The sequence below is a fragment of the Stegostoma tigrinum genome, chromosome 1 (genome assembly GCF_030684315.1).
Source record: "Stegostoma tigrinum isolate sSteTig4 chromosome 1, sSteTig4.hap1, whole genome shotgun sequence".
Lineage (NCBI taxonomy): Eukaryota > Metazoa > Chordata > Chondrichthyes > Orectolobiformes > Stegostomatidae > Stegostoma > Stegostoma tigrinum.
In genome coordinates, this window is record NC_081354.1 from 124,596,278 (window position 1) to 124,619,691 (window position 23,414).

The 23,414-nt window shown below is 43.1% G+C and overlaps 1 protein-coding gene and 1 long non-coding RNA gene across 3 annotated transcripts in view; one reads left to right on the plus strand and one right to left on the minus strand.

Moving 5' to 3' along the window:
* The window catches only part of LOC125456974 (uncharacterized), a 202,602-nt gene that overhangs the window by 23,611 nt on the left and 155,577 nt on the right, over positions 1–23,414 (minus strand). The window lies entirely within an intron of this gene.
* Positions 1–23,414, plus strand: part of ankrd55 (ankyrin repeat domain 55) — an 87,177-nt gene that overhangs the window by 4,291 nt on the left and 59,472 nt on the right. The window contains exons 2-3 of the mRNA XM_059648408.1: positions 12,010–12,132; positions 13,356–13,486. Coding sequence (XP_059504391.1) covers positions 12,010–12,132; positions 13,356–13,486 — 254 coding nt within the window. The remainder of the gene's footprint in view (positions 1–12,009; positions 12,133–13,355; positions 13,487–23,414) is intronic.

The following is a 23,414-nucleotide window of genomic DNA, read 5'->3' on the forward strand; positions in this document are numbered from 1 at the left end:
TCTCAAGGAATCAGAATGGTTGAGAGGCAGAATTAGTTTTAAAAGAGGTTAAGGCATTAACCATGGAGGTGAGTTTGCACTGAAGCAGACTGATAGCCACCAAAAACAAGATGGTTGAGATTTCTAAGAATTTTTTTCCAAGACAGACATTGAGATTTTGGGGTGCAAGTTCATATTTTCTTGAAAGTGCAGTCGCAGGTAGACAGGGTAGTGAAGAAGGCGTTTGGCACACTTGCCTTAATTAGTCAATGCACTGAGCATAGGATTTGGGATATCGTGTTGTGGCTATCGGTGAAGACACTTTTGGAATACTGTATTCAATTCTCGTCTCCCTGCTACAGGAAAGATGTTGCTAATCTTTAAAGGGTTCAGAAAAGAGTTCGAAGGATGTTGCTGCGGTTGGAGGGTTTGAGCTATAGGTGAGCTATAGGCTGGGGTTATTTTCCCTGGAGTGTCAGAGGTTGAGGGGTGACCTTTTAAAAGTCTATAAAATCATGAAGGGCATGGATAGAGTGAACGGCCAAGGTCTTTTCCCCAGGATAGAGGAGTCTAAACTAGAGGGCATAGGTTTAAGATGATGGGGGAAGACTTATAAGGGACAACTGTTTCATGCAGAAGGTGGCACGTTTATGAAACGAACTGCCAGAGGAAGTGGTGGAGGCTGGTACAATTACAACATATAAAAGCCATCTGGGTGGGTACGTGATTAGATTAGATTAGATTCCCTACAATGTGGAAACTGGCCCTTTGGCCCAACAAGTGAATAGGAAAGGTTTAGAGGGATATGGGCTAAATGCTGGCGAATGGGACTAGATTGATTTCGGATATCTGTTCGGCACTGACGAGTTGGACTAAAGGCTCTGTTTCCATGCTGTACTACTCTATGACTCTATAGACCCATTAATGGAGAGAGAATTGAACAGCAATGGCTTTGCCTATGATTTATATGAGGGGTAGCAAGGCAAAGGAGATAGCAAGATAATCTTCAATTAAGTTAATAATTTAATTTTTGCAACAAATCCCTTATGCCTAATTCCTGAAGAAAAGCATTCTGAATTTCATACATAAAAAAAGGTTAACATTTAGAATGAAACTTTAATAAAATAATAAAATATTGTGAGGTGCTTCATGGGAGCATTATCAACTTTTGCCTGATTATGTCAAAGAAGGAAATATGAGGACAAGTGTCTAACTGGTAGGTTTAAGGAATTAGTTTGAAGGCATGCAAAATATTGGAGTGAAGGAAGTGGAAGATGCAGAAAATGAAGCATTCGAAGCAACATAGAGTTCTGACAGCAATGTGGTTTGATCTGCTTGCAAAGGTTGCTAGAGATATAGCCATGGAGAAGTTTGAATATGAACGCAGGAATTCTAAAATTGCAGCATTGAGGAATAATGAATAGTGAGTTGGCGAGCACTGGTGATCCATGAACAGCAGTTACTGGAAGTCAGCACAAAGAGAGCTGAAGGCCAAACATACGGATAGGGGAGTTATGGACTTAATTTTGGATAACGAAGCCAATAAATGATAAAGCATCAGTGGGTAGCATTTTTCACGCAGTGATCATAACTGTTAGATTCAAGATTGTTACGAAAAAGGGCAAAGGTAAGTCTAAAATCAAATTTCTAAACTGGGAGAAGGTCAATTTTAATAAGATAGGTATGATTTAGCCAGAATGGACTGGGAGTAGGTACTTTTAGGTAAATCTGTGTCAGAGCAGTGGAATACATTCAAGAAAGAAATGGGGAGCGTACTCGAACATGTTGGCCTGTAAAGATAAATGGGTTTACCAACAAACCCATCATCACAAAGAATAGAGAGAGCGAGATAATGGGAACTGCAGATGCTGGAGAATTCCAAGATAATAAAATGTGAGGCTGGATGAACACAGCAGGCCAAGCAGCATCTCAGGAGCACAAAAGCTGACGTTTCGGGCCTAGACCCTTCATCAGAGAGGGGGATGGGGAGAGGGAACTGGAATAAATAGGGAGAGAGGGGGAGGCAGACCGAAGATGGAGAGTAAAGAAGATAGGTGGAGAGAGTATAGGTGGGGAGGTAGGGAGGGGATAGGTCAGTCCAGGGAAGACGGACAGGTCAAGGAGGTGGGATGAGGTTAGTAGGTAGATGGGGGTGCAGCTTTTGGTGGGAGGAAGGGATGGGTGAGAGGAAGAACCGGTTAGGGAGGCAGAGACAGGTTGGACTGGTTTTGGGATGCAGTGGGTGGGGGGGAAGAGCTGGGCTGGTTGTGTGGTGCAGTGGGGGGAGGGGACGAACTGGGCTGGTTTAGGGATGCAGTAGGGGAAGGGGATATTTTGAAACTGGTGAAGTCCACATTGATACCATATGGCTGCAGGGTTCCCAGGCGGAATGTGAGTTGCTGGACATAGCTTTAAATTGAGGAGTGATAGATGTAAGACAGATGCTCAGGGTAGATTCTTTACTCAGAGAGTAATAAGAGCGTGGAATGCCCTGCCTGCAACCATAGTAGACGCTCCAAGTTTAAGGGCATTTAAATGGTCATTGGATAAACATATGGATAATAATGGAATAGTGTAGGTTAGATGGGCTTCAGATTGGTTTCACAGGTCATCGCAACATCGAGGGCCGAAGGGTCTGTACTGCGCTGTAGTGTTCAATGTTCAACCTTTGGGTGGCATCATTGTGGCAGTGCAGGAGGCCCATGATGGACATGTCATCTAGAGAATGGGAGGGGGAGTGGAAATGGTTTGCGACTGGGAGGTGCAGTTGTTTGTTGCGAACTGAGCGGAGGTGTTCTGCAAAGCGGTCCCCAAGCCTCCGCTTGGTTTCTCCAATGTAGAGGAAGCCGCACCGGGTACAGTGGATGCAGTATACCACATTGGCAGATGTGCAGGTGAACCTCTGCTTAATGTGGAATGTCATCTTGGGGCCTGGGATAGGGGTGAGGGAGGAGGTGTGGGGGCAAGTGTAGCATTTCCTGCGGTTGCAGGGGAAGGTGCCGGGTGTGGTGGGGTTGGAGGGCAGTGTGGAGCGAACAAGGGAGTCACTGAGAGAGTGGTCTCTCCGGAAAGCAGACAGGGGTGGGGATGGAAAAATGTCTTGGGTGGTGGGGTCGGATTGTAAATGGCGGAAGTGTCGGAGGATGATGCGTTGTATCCGGAGGTTGGTAGGGTGGTGTGTGAGAACGAGGGGGATCCTCTTAGGGCGGTTGTGGCGGGGGCGGGGTGTGGGGGATGTGTTGCGGGAAATGGGGGAGACGCGGTCAAGGGCGTTCTCGATCACTGTGGGGGGAAAGTTGCGGGCCTTAAAGAACTTGGACATCTGGGATGTGCGGGGGTGGAATGTCTTATCGTGGGAGCAGATGCGGCGGAGGCGAAGGAATCAGGAATAGGGGATGGAATTTTTGCAGGAGGGTGGGTGGGAGGAGGTGTATTCTAGGTAGCTGTGGGAGTCGGTGGGCTTGAAATGGACATCAGTTACAAGCTGGTTGCCTGAGATGGAGACTGAGAGGTCCAGGAAGGTGAGGGATGTGCTGGAGATGGCCCAGGTTATACAGGATCACGTAAAGAGTTAAAGGGAGGTTAATGGTGTACACGAAGAGTTCAAAATAGCAGAAGCTCAAGAGGAGTACAGAATGTGCAAGGGTTTTTTTTTAAAGAATATAAGGCGATAAAAAGGAGTATGAGAGGATAATCTCTAATTGCCAAGAGGGCAGTTAAGAGTCAACCATATTGCTATGTGTTTAGAGTCACATGTAGGCCAAACCCGGTAAGGACAGCAGTTTCCTTCCCTAAAGGACAATAGTGAACCAGATGGGTTTTTCTGACAATTGACAATGGATTCACGGTCATCATTCGATTCTTAATTCTAGATATTTACTGAATTCACATTCCACAATCTGCTGTAGTGGGATTCAAACCTGGGTGTCCAAAATGTTGCCTGGGTCTCTGGATTAACAGTCCTGTGATAATACTACTAGACTGTCGCCTCCCTCCAAATGGCAAATAGAATTCAAATTGGAAAAGTACGTGGTGATGCACTTAGCAGGACAAATAAGGCAAGGGAATAGATGATGAACAGTAGCATCCTGGGAAGCACTGAGGATCAGAGAGACATCGGTGTGCATGCTCATTGGTCTCTTAAAGTCGCAGAACAGGTACATAAATTAATTAGAAGTCATATGGGATACTTGCCTTTATTAGTCGAGGCATAGATTTTAAGAGCAGGGAGGTTATGCTGGAACTGTATAATACTTTGGTTCGACCACATCTAGATTATTGTGTGCAATTCTGGAATCCATATTATATGAGGGATCTAACTACACTGGAGAGGGTGCAGAAATTTACCAGGACGATGTCTGAGCTGGAGAGTTTTAGTTATGAAGAGTGATTGAATTGATTGGGATAACAAAGTGTACAGCTGGATGAACACAGCAGGCCAAGCAGCATCAGAGGAGCAGGAAGACTGAGGTTTCAGGCCAAGGCCCTTCTTCAGAAAGATCTAGGCCTGAAACATCAGGCTTCCTGCTCCTCTGATGCTGCTTGGCCTGGTGTGTTCATCCAGCTCTACACCTTGTTATCTCAGATTCTCCAGCATCTGCAATTTGTACTATCTCTGAATAGATTGGGGTTGTTTTCCTTGCAACAGGCATGACTGAGAGCCAACGTGATTGAGATGTGTGAAATTATGAAGCGCACAGACAGGGTTGACATGAAGGAACTTTTCTCCTTGGTACAAGGATCAATGACTGGGGAAATAGATTTAAGATAAGGGACAGAAATACAGGAGATGTGAGGGAAGATTTTTTAATTAAGAGGGTGATAATGAACTGGAACTCACTGCCTGTAATGGCAGTGGTCCAGTTAGAAACCCTCATAATAACTAAGGTGTATTTGACCATACACTTGCAATGCCAAAACATATAGGCCATGGACTAAGTACTTGAAAATTAGCTAGAATAAGTAGATGCTTGATTTCGATTGAAGGGCCTTTATCTGTGCTGTAAACATCTATAACTCTGTAAGGGGTTTGGGAGGCGTTGAAAAAGACCTGGTAGTGGAGTAGAATTGGGTGTGGTCAGAGTACATATGGAAGTTGATATAAGCGGCACACAGATAAGAAATAGAAAGTTTAAAGGATGGATGCTTAGGGAACTCCAAAGATTACGGTACTCGTTCAGAGTCTCTTTGATTCTCCAGGAGAAACTACGGCGATAGATAGTGACTTCTGTATAGATCCTACCTTAAGTTTTTAAATGAAAAAAATGAAAAAGTACAGCACAGGAACAGGCCCTTTGGCCCTCCAAGCCTGCGCTGACCATCGTGTCCTAATTAATCTGAAAAGAAATTAGCCATTTTTCGATCTATATCCCTCTATTCCCTCCCTATTCATGTACACATCTAGGTGCCTCTTAAATGTCATGTGCCCACTTCCACCACCTCTTCTGGTAGTGCATTCCGGGCTGCTACCACTCTCTGTGGAGAAAAAGCCTCTGACTATCCCACCCTATCTATGCCTCTCATAATTTTGTAGACCTCTATCAGGTCTCGTCTCAGCCGCTGTCTTTCCAGTGAAAACAATCCTAGACATTTTAACCTTCCCTCATAGCCAATGCCCTGGAGACCAGGCAACATCCTGATGAACCTTCTCTGTACTGTCTCCAAAGCTTCCACATCCTTCTGGTAGTATGGTGACCAGAACTGCACATAATACTCCAAAAGTGGCCTAACAAGGGTTTTATATAGCTACCCTAATGGGGTGGCTATGTCTTAATGGTATTATCACTGGGTGTTAATCCAGAGACTCAGATAACATTTTGGGGACCCAGGTTCAAATCCCACCCATGGCAGATGGTGAAATTTGAATTCAATAAATATCAGGTGGTCTACAGGTGGTGTAGGAGGGAGAGCTTTCATCATTGGATAATTGGAGTACATTCTGGGGAAGGTGGGGCCCGTACAGTAAGGACGAGTTGCACCTGAACCGGAAGGGCACAAATATCCTGGGAGGGAGGTTTGCTCGAGCTATACAGGATGATTTAAACTAGATTAGCAGGGCATGGGGAACGGGATTTGTAATTCAGATGATGAGGTATTCAGCCTTTCAACAGACACATCAGGGAGTGAGGTAGTTAACAAAGAAATGCGGTCAATGGAGCATACACAGGTGGTTTGAGGTGCATATACTTCAATGCAAGAAGTATCAGAAATAAGGCAGATGAACTTGGAGCATGGGTCAGTACTTGGAACTACGATGTTGTGGCCATTACAGAAACTTGGGTAACTCAGGGACAGGAATGGTTGTTGGAAGTTCTGAGATTTAGATGCTTTAAAAGTAATAGGGAGGGTGGGGAAAGAGGTGGGGGAGTGGCATTGCTAGTCCAGGTGAGTGTAGCAGCTACTGAAAGGCAGACTGAGAATGATATGTCTACAGAGTCAGTTTGGGTTGAGGTCAGGAACAAGAAAGGAGCGGTCACTTTGTGGGGTTTTTTTTTTACAGACTCCCTAATAGTTGCAGGGAAGTGGAGGAGCAGATTGAGAGGCAGATACTGGAAAGGTGCAGAATTCATAGGGTTGTAGTCATAGGTGACTTCAACTTTCCAAATATTGATTGGAAACATTTTAGTTGTAATAGTTTAGATGGAGCAGATTTTGTCCAGTGCATTCAGGAAGGATTCCGGACACAGTATGTGGATAGACCAATACGAGGAGAGGCCACTTTGGATATGGTGCTTGGCAATGAACTGGGCCAGGTGTTAAACCTGTTGGTAGGAGATCATTTTGGCGATAACAATCGTAACTCTGTTACTTTTACAATAGTTATGGAAAAGGATGGGTACATACAGCAGGGAAAGATTTATAACTGGGGGAAGGATAACTACAATTCTGTTAGGCAAGAACTGGGTATCATAAAATGGGAACAGATGCTGTCAAGGAAGAGCACTATTGAAATGTAGAGATTGTTTAAGGAAAGCATACTGCGTGTGCTTGATATGTTTGTCCACAATTACGCTCCATTGAGCGCTGAAGATTCACAGCAAGCCCCAACAAAGGGTGAGGAGAATCTGAGTTTGTCCATGTCCTGAAACCAAAAATGGAGCATTGATCATTGTTGTGCTGCTCGCTCATTACCGCCACTGCATATAAGCTCTTTACATGGCTGACTTTCTACCCCTTGTCTCCGACATTTTCTCTCTTTCTGCACTCTCCTTGGTAGCAGCAGAGTCACAGTCTCTAAGAGGTCTTGGCCTAAGACTTCCCCTTCTCCATCTCTGAGGATGTGAGCACAGATGTCTCGGAGGATTCACTGGTGAGGCTGCCTCCTGCACCTTCCACCAGGTCAGTTACTGACATCCTAGTAAGTGTTTATCCTTGATTAGACTCAGGATCATCTGCGGTGACGTATTTGCAGCTGTTTGAGCAAGAACCGTCCTGGCACCTAGAGAACTGCTGGGGAACAAGCATCTGCTCAGCACCAAGCAGGAGAACACCATATGTTATTCATGATGAAGACCTCATCAAAATGCATAAGGAGACACAGCAGCAGCAGGCAGCATTGTTGGACAATCTGATGAACATTTGCAGGAAGCACCAAAACTATTGGTACCATATTGTCTCTGGCATGTGAACATCTGGCTATCTCCTTGAATAAAGTGGTGATTATCATGGGCAAACAGTTGCAGCACTGCTTGTTCTATACATGCACTTACAGTCCTATGCTCCAGCCAATGGTGACCTGCAGCAATGGCCAGGTGACAGCAGACCAAGGACATTGACCTCACTCCAAGTGTTTCCTCACAAGAAGGCAAGGTGGTGGTAGTAGATCCCTGTCCAGAGGAGGAACCACATACAGGCCACTCTGATGTTGCTTCTCAGAACAGTGCAAAGGTGGCTAGGCCTTCTACCTCTTTCCTGCCTGCCAACATCAGGCTAGTGAGAGTTCGAGCTGAGGAGGGTGCACTTTAGGGTGATCTGTGGCTAGAAGGGCCAGACATGCTGAGGGTGTTCTGTCCAGGGTCACCTAGCCAAGACTCCAGGGCCAAAGGGCTCCACTGTCAGGCAGCCTCTGCCTAAACCAAATGCAGACCTGAAGACTGCACAAAGATACAGTGGGAGGAAAGGGAGGAAGTGACACCTCATTGCAAATACATTATCATATCCCGAAACATATGTTCATTTTTCATCATCAGTTGTATGAACAAATATCTGCCCAGTTGAAATTAAAAAAACTAAAGGCATACAGTCCAGATATCCTTACTGCTACAGAAGTTTTTATGATCCAAGGTGTGGAATGAGTAAAACCAGTAGCATGTGCAGACTCGGAATTTGGAAGTTCCTTGCTACTTTAGAAACTAGGATCAAGCTTTCCATGCTTTAATACGTTGTTTATGCAACACAGACATCAATGGAACTGACTCCTGATGCTGCAGGATATTGTCAACAGTGCTTGAGACCAGGATTTGGACTCCACACAGTAGATTAATAGCTAAGGTTCATGTGCAGCTTGTAGTGCTCACAGGTGTCCTTCAGCTGCACTGTGTAAGTGTCGATGTAAAGCTGTTGCCTTTTGAAGGGTCTCAAATCATTCAAAAGGAAAGTTCCCTCCATTAGAAAATTAAACATATCCAACCCATGAAGGGTCTAGGCCCGAAACGTCAGCTTTTGTGCTCCTGAGATGCTGCTTGGCCTGCTGTGTTCATCCAGCCTCACATTTTATCATCCAACCCAATCTTGCATGGTCACAACCATTTTCCACTCCACTGCACACCTGTTACTTGCAGGATGATGACAGAAGCAGCAGTTGCTGCTTCACGAAGTGAGTATCAGTCTTAGCCTCTTAACTTGATGAACTCTTAAATGTACATGTTCCTTTCCTGGAAGCCTTCCTATCATCTCTATTTGCAATAAAATTTCCCACAAAACCATTGACCTAAGTTTGCATCTCCCCACTTCACTATCCTCCCAGACCCAGTCATACCTGCCAGATATAGCAGTCGCTGTTGCACCTCCCACCAACACCCTCATTGAGCCAGAGCATTGCTGATTGTCAATTATCCTCTTTTCCCATCCCCTCCCACACTCTTGCATGACCCTTACCCTTTCATGCTCAATTGTCTACCCTATTTACATATTGAGTTGCCAACACTTCATGATTGTTTTCACATCTACATCCAGCATACTCGCCTCCAATCCTTACAATCAAGTTTCCCACTTGCTCACACAGTTGTGGCCCCTGATAATCCCCTGTCCCTTGAATTTTGGTGGATGGACCATAAATCAACCACCCACTCTGCCCCCAAATGACCCAGATGGACAGCCCTGACTGCTGGCTGAGTATCTCACTGGCTGACATCTGCACAGCTCTGGGCCTGATTTCTTGCCACCCACCTACCTGGCTGAACTAAACTCATAGGGCTGACCAGGGCTTCTGCGTTCCTCAAGTGGCAAATTGACAATACCCAAACAAAGCCCAAGCCCCTAGACTTAGATGTTGATGCCTGGTATCCAACATGGAGTTCCACAGGGGTGCCATTAGGAAGCTGGAGTTGCCAGGTAATCGTTCTGGCTTTCACATTGAGAATGATTGGATCCAGTTTTATCACGACGGGTGGGGAAATGGAAATGTAGATATTAATGACATGAGATTAAGCATTAATGGATGATAATGCATACAGGTAGGCCTCTCAATACTCACTAACATGATTCTCATCTTGCTGTTCAACGCTTAATTGGAAAATGAAACATGTTGCTTTCTACATCGAGAAACTCTTTGCTAGCCATCATATGCCATTGTCCCAATTGTCTTAGCAATTCCTGTGTTATTCTGGGGGCTGGGGAGATTCCATTCCATGTACTCCATATAGTTAAAATTATATTTCTGGTCCTGTACATCACATGTATCTAACGCATTTCTTCAGCCCTAGTGGGTTGTATGAGATTAAACAACAAATATAACAATTGATACCTATTGATTTGAAATTTGATATTTTTAATTTTCTTGTTCACAGAAAATGTGATTCTGGGAAATCTACCACTGATTAGACTTACATCTGCTGTATAAAAAAAACTGTAAACAATTCAAATTAAAATCCAGTGCATGTGTAAAGAGAGTGAACATGCTTTCTGTTTTTGTGCATTAATTTGCTTCTTATTTTAGCCTATATTGTTAGCTGGTTGTATTGCAAATAAGACATATTCTGATTCCTGTAGATAAATATATTTTATTCGACCTATTCAGAGATGTTATGAAATATCTCTAGAGTAGGTGGGACTTAAACCTATGGCTCCTAGCTCAGAGGTAGGGACACTATCAGTACACCATGTGTGGGCTTTGCAGGTAAATGGATCCTTAATTGGAAATAAGTGATTTACTGTTGGTGGATCAGGTTCAAAAGTAACATTGGTGGTTTGGATATAAAAACTTAAAAAAAACACTGAATGCTATTCCCAACACCCAGATATACCACAGCACTGCCTGTGATCCAGACACAGATCTGCACAGGAAGCAACCCTGGAAATTTTTTCGTCCAAAGTGGAAATGTCATCCTTGAATCACAATCAGTAATACTGCTCAATAAGATAAAGACCAACAATTCCTTGACATGACTGAATAGCTACTCTTCAGCATTTCCACGTGGAAAGCAGTAGGAAAATGGAACATATTTTAAGATAGCACCTTAAAGAATGCATTCTCAATGTACAGGAAGCACAGCAGAAAATGGCTGTCACTGAAGTAGTCCATTTCATTAACTACAAGGAATCTCCGAGTTGGAAGAGTCTCAATACCTGAAGAGTTGTTCAAGGTAAAATCCAACAGACTGACAGGCAGTGCACTAATGACTTCTGGTTACAACTTTACAACTTTGCCAGAAAATCCCAATGTCCTTTTCCATAGGAAATTCTAAGGACACATATGAAGGGATCACGAAGGTAACAGGTCGATCGAAAAAGAAAATGGCTTCTTTGAAAACAGTGGTAGGGATGACATCTCTGACTGCTATATACACCAAAAGAGACGACTGGAACTCTGCCTTGAGTTGTACTATAGGGACAACATCCTCATAAGGAAGTTCTGGAAGCTCTGGACACTGTAGAGTGCCTGTCTGTCATGGCAGAGCTGGATACTGAGTCCATAGGAGAGAAGCATTGACGGTCATGGGCAAAATTCCAAGTACTACTAACAAAGGAAAACCCCTGTAACATTTGCATGGACTTCTCTGTCTATGCTTGAAGGAGGGGGTGGTAAGATGATGCAAAGATTGTAATTATCAGTTGTTTTTCAGATTAATTACTAATTCATTTCTAATGGCTCTTATTACTATTGCAAGAAGTATTCAGTGGCTTTCAGAATTTGTTTCAAGTTGTTGAAGTCTACAGAGATAACGGGATTCAAATACTGATTATAGGAACATAGAAACGGAGTTATGCTCCTTTACCCTACTTAATTCTGATCTATACCTCAATTCCATTTAACTTAGATCTATATCCCTTTATATTGTCACTTAACAAACCTTTAATTGCCCTAGTATCCAATCTTTAGAAGTAGAAGATCCAGGATTTCAAATACTTTTTGTGTAATTTTTACGTTCTACTATTGTACTTCATGATATACATAAATGCTGAATTACGACAAACTGAAATTTTGGCCATTCTGATGTTATAGCAGGCAGATTTTGAACCCACCCTAGTACTTGACAAATAAAGCAGGAAATTGATGGTATAAGTGACTAAAATGAATTCAAACTGATGTGTATATTTATCAGGATTAATTTAAAATTGAACCATGTATTGAAATATGTGATGATCGTTCGACACAAGGAAATATTCTGGCAACGTTAGGCTTATATTTCATACTTAATGATAAATTGCAACTACCAAGGATCACAAGGTGCAAACAGAACAATGGTGTAAAGATAGAGTCCTCGTGGTTCAGTGATTTGTCATGAATAAGTAAATGTTGATATTTCTGTAAAACTTGCTTCAAAAATGCCATTTTACTTACTGCTTCTTGATTTGTGATCTGTTACAAAGGTGACTCTGCAGAAGAAATCGATCTCAATGTTGTTTATCAGGCAGCGTCCAATGGCGATGTCAACACCCTGACTGCAGTGATTCGTGGGGATCCTTCAATCTTGGAATGTTGTGATAGTGAGGGTAAATGTGTTATCAATACTCCATCCACGTATAAATTTATTCAGAGATAACAGGAACTGCAGATGCTGGAGAATCTGAGATAACAAGGTGTAGAGCTGGATGAACACAGCAGGCCAGGCAGCATCAAAGGAGCAGGAAAGCTGGCGTTTCGGTCTGGGCCCGAAACGTCAGCTTTTCGGCTCCTGTGATGCTGCTTGGCCTGCTGTGTTCGTTCAGCTCTACACCTTGTTATCTCGTATAAATTTAGACTGAATTTTACAATCATAAAAAATACAAGTTCCACACAAACATCACTTAAAATTCTTATCTGTTCAATGGGCAACAGACCATATTAATAATATGGGGAGTAACTGAGATACAGTTCCCCTGATATGGTTTCAGGTCTGTACTGAAGTAGCTGATGTTACCCAGGTTAATGATTAGGTGCCATAATTGACTTCAACAATTATGCATCAAAAACATAGATGGTAATATGGGTCCCTGTTCCAGATTGCTATTCCTTGAGGTTAGGATCAGGTTCAGCTACAATGTTTACTACATTTGACGAGCCTTCAAATATTCACTGCCTAGACACAGAAAAAGGATTTAGTTGAGTGCTGGAGGCTTACTAGAACCCATAATGCTGTAGTCCAGGAAGAAAATTAGGGAAATATTCTTAGGACCACTTTAAGTAATCATTGTTTACTAAAAATAAAGTCCATGTCTGGCTCATAAGGTTAATTCATGTTCTAACTCACAAATTAGAACTTGCATTTGTATCTTTGCACATTGTAATACTGTATACTATTATAGAAGAGTCTAATAAAGAACAATCCAAAGATCTGGTCCTCCTAATATTTTCATTTTGTTTTAATTGAGGGTATTTGTTTATATTCATTCACAGGACGGGAGTGTCACTGTCTGGACCAGCATTTAATCACCTAACCCTATCAGCCCAGAGGGCAGTTGAAAGTCAACCACATTGCTGTGGGTCTGAAGTCACATGTGGTCCACGCTGGGTAAGGATGGCAGTTGCCTTCCCTAAAGATCATTAGTGAACCAGGTGGCCTGGCCAGCGACACCCTTATCCTCATTCTGTGAATGAATAAAGAAAAATATAGCTGTATGAGTAAATTGAAGACTTTTGGAGCCAATACAATATTAAATTATAGATAATTGAGTTTTAAATTTAAGTTGTTGTTGCAAATGGAAAAAAAAAGTTAATTGTTCAAAAAATATTTCAGGATCAACTCCATTGATGCACGCAATATCCGGTCGCCAGCTTGACACAGTGAAGCTGCTCCTTAAGATGGGGGCTTCCATCAATACGGAAGATGCCTGTGGAAGAACTCCACTATCTCTGGCTACCTACTTGGTATAGATTTCCTGTTATTTTATTTATCGTAATCCCAGTTTGCAAGAAATAGTTGCTTTGCAGATCTTGGTGATTAAAGCGAGCAGGAATTCAAAAATGTGTCATATATATCTTTGTATTTGTAAAGCTATAAATAATGGACCAAATTTTTGCTGGAGCAGTAGGCTATAATTTTTTTGAGTTATCTATGCATGTTTAGAGTTTTTAAAATATTGTCTGTAAAGTTGTTTGTTGTGCAAACTGCTCAGTACAGAGGGCCACAGGACATCTGGGAGTTTAGTGCACAGGGAACAACATGGGAACAGCTGATTTATATAATTATAGGTCCAGTGGGGAGTCATATTGGAGTGGCAAAATGGTAAAGGAAATGCTGGGACAGCACCCTGCGACATGAAAATATTTCCAGCTATGGAGAGGCAGCTTCCCTGCTGCAATATGGGGACATTATTCCATAGGTCAAAGAAGGAGCCACAATCGGGGAGGCAGCTCCCATGAAACCAAGATGTGTCTGTAAAAGTGGGACCTTAAATCCTATGAATTTTTCTTGGTTTCAACTTGCCTCTGGGTATTTTCAGGCCCCCTTCTGCAACATTGATCTCCCTATTGTACTGACAGCATAAGGAACTGGCCTGCCATCCTTAACTGGATGATGGGCCCATAGATGGCCAATCAGGAGGCTGTCTGTGATAAAATTGTGCAGGTTTAGCAGCTGCCAATTATGGGACCGGAACCTGCTTTTTCTGAGATTGGGGCCCCAATACATCCTCATAAAACTCTGCTCATCTGAATGGGAGGTTGATTGAACTTGCCTGAGCCAATCAGAAAATAATTGGTAAAATTGCAGCAATATCACTAAAAGCGATCACTGTCTTCATGAAGCCAACAACAGAATTATCAGTCATCCAACAGCTTGTGGCAGTTGGCACTCCATGGGGTATCTCTTCTTTGGTACAATTTGTAGCCCGATTTTAAACAACAATGATGTGTTCCCTAGATCCACAAAATCTTAGCTGTTGTTGTAATACCAGTGATATTGTTCTCAATTGCTTTAAGTATGAATTCCTGTGCCTAGGTTTATGATGTAAGTGGCTTTGTAAACATTCGGCTTTTCACAACAGGCAGACTGTTCACTGTACTCCAATTGTCCATGTTTGCAAAACTCTGAACATACTGTCCAATGTTGATGGGGGCTTCCACAATCGTACAAAACTTGCCAAACAACCTAATTGAGCCATGAATTATGCTTACAATGAATTGAAAGATTTTTATCAGGCTCACACTGTAGCTCACTTACACTTACAAGAAGTTATATATGTTCATTCACAGGTTCCTGTTCTTTGTAAACAGAAGAACATGTCTACACATTGAGCATTTTTAACTAAACCAAAGCTCGGGGTAACTATCCATTCAAGCATTCCTCATGGCAATGCCTTCATCAATCAGTAATGACTTGCCTGATGTGAATTTAAACAGAAGCTTGTCAGTTAACTGTTCCTTGGTGCATTTCCTATGGCAATATATTGACTAATTCATGGCTAGTGGACTCCAGTCAGCAGGATCATCTTGTGCAATATAAATTATTGTTCAGTTTGAATTTTGGTACTCTTACAACTCTTTCCTGATAGGGCAAAATTTCTACTTTCCAGAAATACTCCAGAAGCTCTGTACTCTACCTCATAGTGTGCTTTACTATTTCATTATAATATTAATATAGTATTAAAGGCAAAATTTATGACTTTAAGATAGGAACAAAGTTATCTCTTTGTACCCTGGTATAATAATATAGTGTTGTAGGCCTGTTTCACTTGACTCCTTGGATGAAATTACTGCTTCACACAGAGGCATGGGAGGAGGAGGCTGGTGGGCTGATAATTGGGTCAGAAAGGCAACAATTGTAAGGGTCATCAACTAATTGTAAGTGAGATCACATTATGTGGGCAACCTGCGAAGTGAGTACTGGTAGGTATACTTGCATCCCGATAGGGTGAATCCCATATAACTAGGCAGCCAATGCCCTGAGACCTGGCAGAGATAAGAGTTGTTCAAGGACAAAGATCCCAGCCTACAGTTATAACTAAACCCACTTCCTCCTCGCAGTTGGATTACTGCAAGTGGCCTCAGCAAGCGAGGTTACCTACCTTCTCTCTGGCAATGACTTCACAGCCTAGGCTTACTGCAGAAGTACTGGGCAGCTGCCAGTCTCTGGTAGGTTAATAATTCTCAGAGACAGGAAACTCTATGTGACCATGGTGAGAATCCTTATACCAATGGTTAGGTGATTGGCATTAAACTGGATCGGAGCTTGGAATGATCACATTGATTTGACACTGGCATCCCTGCAAGCATTAAGACCTGCCCTTGTGTTCAATACAACAGAAGATGCACTAATCATAAGGATATGCCATCTGATTAGAATGTTGGCTGCAATACTAATGGCCCTTCTTCTGTGCCAGGAGGCCTATCTGTTCCAGAGGTGTGTCATTACAAGTCTGAACAGATTGATTAAAATATCTATATTAAATAGCTGAAATATAGCCCACAAGTTCCTTGTTCTCTAATTAGGCAGAACAATTACAATCTGCTCTGGCATGTTACACTAGCAAGTAGATTTTGCACTTCGGTAATTTGTAAATCTGGCTGTCTCAACTTTGGGTCAAAATAGATGCATAATAACTACAGAGTAACACATGTTGGACACCCAACAAGGAGAGTATATAATGCAATACTTGGAAGGCACCTGTAAGAGGACTAGCCTCTGTTCGGGACTACCTCAAATCGGCAGGTACTTCTTACACGAGGCTTCCTTTTATATTAACACTCATTTCAAGTAGCAGGCTTTTGTCATAACCCTGACTTGGTCTTTTGATCCTCACTGCACAGTTTTAGTTCACTGAGTTCATCTTATGAGGAGAGGTTGACTGAGCTTGGTCTCTTTTCATTGGAGAAAAGGAGGAGGAGAGGGGACCTAATTGAGGTATACAAGATAATGAGAGGCATAGATAGAGTTGATAGCCAGAGACTATTTCCTAGGGCAGAAATGGCTAGCATGAGGGGTCATAGTTTTAAGCTGGTTGGAGGAAAGTATAGAGGGGATGTCAGAGGCGGGTTCTTTACACAGAGAGAGTTGTGAGAGCATGGAATGCGTTGCCAGCAGCAGTTGTGGAAGCAAGGTCATTGGGGTCATTTAAGAGACTGCTGGACATGCATATAGTCACAGAAATTTGAGGGTGCATACATGAGGATCAATGGTCGGCACAACATTGTGGGCTGAAGGGCCTGTTCTGTGCTGTACTGTTCTATGTTCTATGTTCTATGAGTGCTGCTGTCTCACCAGCATTCATTCTGTTAATGGCTGAAGAGTTAGAAGAGTGGGAAATCCAGCTGATGATATTTATCCCACTGGTCCTTTTTCCTGAGCATTTTTAACTTTAACCCAACCGTGTCCTCACAGAAAACTTCCTACTGCCTGTAGGAAGAATCAATTCCAACAAAGGGGATACTTGCCTTATAATGAGGTGTAATTAAGGTTCACTGTATTAATTCTTGGTATGAGAGGCTGTCAGTCTGATGCGTAGATTAGGGAGAACGAGCTGGTTTCTCTGGAGTTTAAAAGATTGCAGAATGTGCTTAGTGGGGGCAGAGTCCTTATTTATATTTAATACCATGATAGATTCCTGATCATTAGGGGAATCAAGAGTTACAGGAAAATGGACATGAGGAATGTTGGATCATCTGTGATCCTATTTAGGGTGGCACAGGGGCTCAGTGGTTATCCATCAGGTTCAATACCACTCTTGGGCATTATGGAGTTTGCACATTCTCCCTCTGTCTGCATGGGCTTCCTCTGGGTGCTCTGGTTTCCTCCCACAGTCCAAAGATGTACAGATTAGGTGCATTGCCCATGGTAAATTGCCTATAGTGTTCAGAGATGTGCAGGCTAGGTGGATTAGTCATGGGGAAAGAGGGATTACAGGGATAGGGGTTGGGTCTGGGAGGGATGCTCTTCGGAAGTCAGTGTGGACTCAATGGGCTGAATGGCCTGCTTCTCCACTGTAGGGATTCTATGAATAGTGGAGCAAGCTCATGGGGCCAATCTTTTTTTCTTTATTCATTATCAGGATAAAGGCATCGCTGCTAGGCAGCGTTTATTACCTATCCCTAAATGCCCAGAAGGCAGTTAAGAGTCAACCACATTGCTGTAGGCCTGAAGTCACATGTAGTCCACACTGGGTAACGATGACAGTTTCTTTCCCGAAAGGACATTACTGAACCAGACGGGTCTTTCCAACAATCGACGTTCTTAATTCCAGAATTTTTTTTAATTAATGAATTCAAATTCCACCAACTGCCATGGTTCCCAGGACATTTTCTGGGTCTCTGGATTAACAGTCCAGCAATAATACCACTAGGCCATTGCCTCTCCAAATCGCCTCCCCCGAACGGCCTACTCCTGTTCCCATTTCTTATGGTCTTAATGAAAGTCATAACCAACATGTTGTCTGGATATGTAATCAACAGGGCCAAAATGCACCTGAGATTTACGTCCAAATGTCACCAGGAATCTTGGAGAGTTTAAATTCAGTTAATTAAGTAAATATGGAGTAAGAAACTAGCATCATTACTGGTGACTACAAAGATTCTGCTTTACTAATGTCTGTCAGGAAAAGAAAATTTCTGTCTTTATTTGGACTAGCCTTCTTGTCACCCAGATTTCATCACTGTGGTTGACTTTTAACTGCTCTCTGGAATGGTCTAGCAAGCCATTCAGAAGTATAAAACTGCTACAAAAATGTCTAAGCATAAAATGGACAGACTATCCAGCATTGACCTAGATACCAGACACAACAAACCTAGGGCCAGCACAGAAAAACATCAAAAAAATGTCCTAACAAGTGGAGAGTTTTGCAAAGCTTGTAAGAGTTGTCCTACCCAACAGCTTGGCATAGTCATACTCACAGAATGATATTCAAACCATAACATTTGTGGTGAGATGAATGACAGCCCTTTACTATCAAGATTATATTTGACTTAATGTGGGAATAAGCAGCCCCAGCAAATCTGAAGCCACCAAAAAACTGAGGAAAATTCCCCAGTGTATGGAATCACACTGACTACAAAGAAAGGTTGTTATGGATGTTAGAGGCAATCAAATCATTCCCAGGATATTGCTGGAAATCCTCAGGGTGGTGTCAGAGCACCAACATTCTTCAGCTTCCATCAAGAAGTGAGGATATTGACTGAGGAGTTCAGCGTTCCATTCTATTTACAGTTCCACAAACAATGAAACAATTTGTATCCAGACGCAGCAAGATCTGGACAACATTTAGATATGGCTGATAAATAGCAAGCTATATTGTGGCATTAAACTGCTGGAAAATGACTTCTCCAACTGGAAAAATAGAGGAAGGCAATGGCTCAGTAGTATTATCACTCAACTAGTAATCCAGAAACACAGCTAACATTCTGGGCACCATGTTTGGATCCCACGATGGTAGGTGGTGGAATCTGAACTTAATAAAAACAAAAATACCTGGAATTAAGCATCTACTGATAACCATGAAATCAATGTCGATTGTCAGGAAAAACCCAACTGGTTCACTAGTGTCCATCAGGGAAGGAAATCTGCCATCCTCACCTAGTCTGACCTATATGTGACTCCAGACCCACAACAATGTGGTTTGACTCTCAACTGTCCCCTGAAAGGGCCTAGCAAGCCATTCAGTGGTATCATTTGCTATGAAGTCTCAACAAAGAAATGAAACTGGACGTACCACCTGGGATCAACCTAGACACCAGAAAAGACAACAGTAGCAAAGCCCTGTCAACCTGCAAACTTCTCCTTACTAACCTCTGGGGTCTAGTGCCAAACTAGGACAACTGTCTCACAGACCAGTCAAGCAACAGCCTAAAACAGTCATACTCACAGAAACATACTTACGGACAATGACAGCAGAGGTGGCATTGCAGTGGTATACAGTTGGGAGGGAGTTGCCCTGAGATTCTTCAATATACACTCTAGGCCCCATGATGTCTCATGGCTTCAAGTTAAACATGGGCAAGGAAATCTCCTGCTGATTACCACATACCATCCTCCCTCGATGAATCAGTGTTCTTCCATGTTGAATAGCACTTGGAGAATGCCCTGAGGGTGGAAAGGGTGAATAGTGCACTCTGGGTGGGGTTTTCAATGTCCAGCACTGAACGGCTTACAGCAGCAATACTAGTCGAGCTGGTTGGGTCCTAAAGGATATAACTGTTAGATTGGGTCTGCAAAGGTAGTGAGAGAACCAACAAAAATGAAATAAGTACTTGACCTCATCCTTACCAATCTGTTGGCTGGAGTTGCATCATGCCATGATAGTATCGATAAGAGTAACCACTGCACAATCTTTATGGAGATGAAGTCCTGCCTTCACATTGAGAATATCCTCCATTCTGTTGTGTGGCACTGTCAACGTGCTAAATGCGACAGACTTCAAACAGATCTAAAAACTCAAGACGGGGCATCCATGAGGTGCTACAGGCCATCGACAGCAGCAGAATTATACTCCAGCACAATCTATAATCTCATGGACTGGCATAGCCCCCACTCAACCACTACTATCAAGCCAGGGGATCAACCCTGGTTCAATGAAGATTGCAGGAGAGCATGCTAAGAGCACCACCAGGCATACCTGAAAATGAGGTGTCAACCTGGTGAAGCTACCAAACAGGACTACTTCCACGCCAAGAGTAAGAGCCAAGTGATCCCAAAACAAATGGTTCAAACCTAAGCTTTGCAGTCCTGCTGCGTCCAGTAATGAATGGTGATGGACAGTTAAACAACTCACTGGAGGAACAGGCTGCACAAATATCTCCATCCTCAACGATGGAGGAGCCCAGCACATCAGTGCAAAAGATATGGCTGCAATCTTCAGCCAGAAGAGTCGAGGGGATAATCGATCTCCGCCTCCCTCAGTGATCCCCAGCAATACAAACACCTGTCTTCAGGCAATTCATTTCACTCTACGTGATACCAAGGAGCAGTTGGAGGCACTGGACAGTAAAAAAGCTACAGACCCTGACAACATTCTACCAATAGCACCAAAGACTGGTGCTCCAGAATCTGCCACTTGCCTACCCAAGCTCTTCCAGTACAGTTACAACATTGGTATCTACCCAACAACGTGGAAAATTTCCCAGGTTAAGTCCTGTACAGAAGAAGCAGGACAAATCCAACCCAGTTATCACCCTATCAGTCTACTCTCTATCTTCAGAAAAGCGATGGAAGGTGACATCTACAGCACTAATCAAGTAGCACATGCTCAGCAATAATCTGCTCAGTGACACACAGTTTGAGTTCTGGCAGGGCCACTAAGCGCTACAGCCTTCAAACATGACCAAAAAAGCTGAATTGCTGAGATAAGATGAGTGACAGCCTTGACATCAAGGCTGCATGCAAAGAATTATGGCATCCAGGAACTCTAGCGGAACTGCAATCAATCGATATAAGGTCAGGCTAGTTGGAGTCATACTTGTCACACAGGAAGATGGTTGTTGTTGATGGTCAGTCATCTCAGCTCCGTGACATCTCTGCAGGAGTTCCGTAGGGCAGCATCCTAGGCTCAACCATCTTTAGCTATTTCATCAATGACCTCCCTTCCACCATAAGATCAGAAGAGGGGATGATGATTACACAATGTTCAGCACCATTCGTGACTCCTCAGATACTGAATCAGTCCATATTCAAATTTAACATGATTTGGACAATATCCAGGCTTGGGCTGACAAGTGACAAGTCACCTTCAAATTACATGTTATGAAGGCAATGACCATCAATAAAGACAGTCTAACTACTGCTCCATGGCATTCAATAGTGTTTCCATCACTGAGTCCTCCACTATCAACATCATTGGCATTACCATTGACCAGAAACTCAACTGAACTCGCCATATAAGTACAGCAGCTAGAAGAGCAAATCAGAGACTAGGAATACTCTAGCACGTAATTCACCTCCTGACTCTCCAAAGCCTATCCACCATCTACAAGGCACAAGTCAAGATTGTGATGAAATACTCCCCACTTGTCTGGAAGGGTGCAGCTCCAATAATATCTGAAGAAGTTTGGCACCATCCAGGAAAATGCAGCCAGCTTCAATGGCATCACATCCAATCTAGAAGCATCTACAGGCACCCTCAAGTGCCACAAGCATCCACTCCCTCCACTACGGATGGTCAGTAGTAGCAGTATATACTACCTACAAGATGCACTGCAGAAATTTGCCAAAGATCATCAGACAGCACCTTCCAAACCCACAACCACTTCCAGCTAGAAGGTCAAAGGCAGCAGATGCATGGGAATACCAGCACCTACAAATTCTCGTCTAAGCTATTCATCTTCCTGATTTGAAAATAGATTGCCCTTCCTTCACTACTGCAGGATCAAAATCCCAGAATTCCCTCCCTAAGGGCATTATAAGTCAAACTACAGCACGTGGACTGCAGTGGCAACACCACATTCTCTCCAATAATTTGCCCAGTACAAAAGTATTATTAACTGGTCTGTAATTCCCAGGATTATCCCTATTCACTTTCTTGAACAAGGGAATAACATTTGCCACCCTCCAATCATCTGGTACTACTCCAGTGGACAGTGAGGATGCAAAGATCATTGCCAAAGGTACAGCAATCTCTTCCCTCACTTCCCGTAATAACCTTGGGTATATCCTGTCTGGTCCAGGGGACTTATCTATCCTCATGTTTTTCAAACTTTCTCGCATATCCTCCTTCCTAACATCAACCTGTTTGAGTGTAACTGCCTATTTCATGATGTCCTCACAAACGTCAAGGTCCCTCTCACTGGTGAATACTGAAGCAAAGTATTCATAAAGGACCTCTCCTACCTCCTCCGATTCTGCGCATAAGTTCTCACCACTATCCCTAATCAGTCTTCCCCTCACTCTGGCCATCCTCTTGTTCCTCACATAAGCATAGAATGCCTTGCAGTTTTCCTTAATCCTACTGGCCAAGGCTTTTTCATACCCTCTTCTAGTTCGCCTAAGTTCATTCTTCAATTCCTTCCTGGCTACCTTGTAGACATCTAGAACCCTGTCCAATGCTTGTTCCTTCAACCTTAAGTAAGCTTCCTTCTTTCTCTTGACTCGGTGTTCCACATGTCTTGTCATCCAAGGTTCCTTCACCTTACCATCCCTTCCGTGCGTCAGTGGGACAAGCCCATCCAGTACTCATAGCAAGTGCTCCCTAAACTACTTCCTTTCTGTTTTGCATTTCCCTGAGAACATCTGTTCGCAATTTATGTTCCACAGTTTTTGACTAATAGCATTGAAATTCACTTTCCCCCAATTAAATACTTTCCCATACCGTCTGCTCCTATCCCTCTCCATGACTACAGTAAAGATCAGGGAGTTGTGATCATTATCACCGAAATGCTCTCCCAATGACAGATCTGACACCTGGCCTGGTTCATTGCCAAATCCAAAATGGCCTCCCCTCTAGTTGGCATATCTACATATTGATTCAGAAATCCTTCCTGGACATACCTGACAAAATCTGCTCTAACCAAACTATTTGTATTTAGGAGGCTGTAGTCTATATTAGGCAAATTGAACTTACTCATGAAAACAACTCTATTACTTCTGCACCTTTCCAAAATCTGCCTCCCAATGTGTTCCTCAGTGTCTCTGCTGCTACTGGGGCGTCTATAGAAAACTCCCAATAAAGTGATTGCTCCTTTCCTGTTTCTGACTTCCACCCATACTGACTCAGTAGACAAACCCTCCTCAATGACCTCCCTTTCCACAGCTGTGATACCAACCCTGATTAGCAATGCCACTCCACCACCTCTTTCACCTCCCTCTCTATTTCTTTTGAAACATCTAAACCCCAGAACATCCAACAACCATTCCTGCCGGTGTGTTTTTTTTTGACTA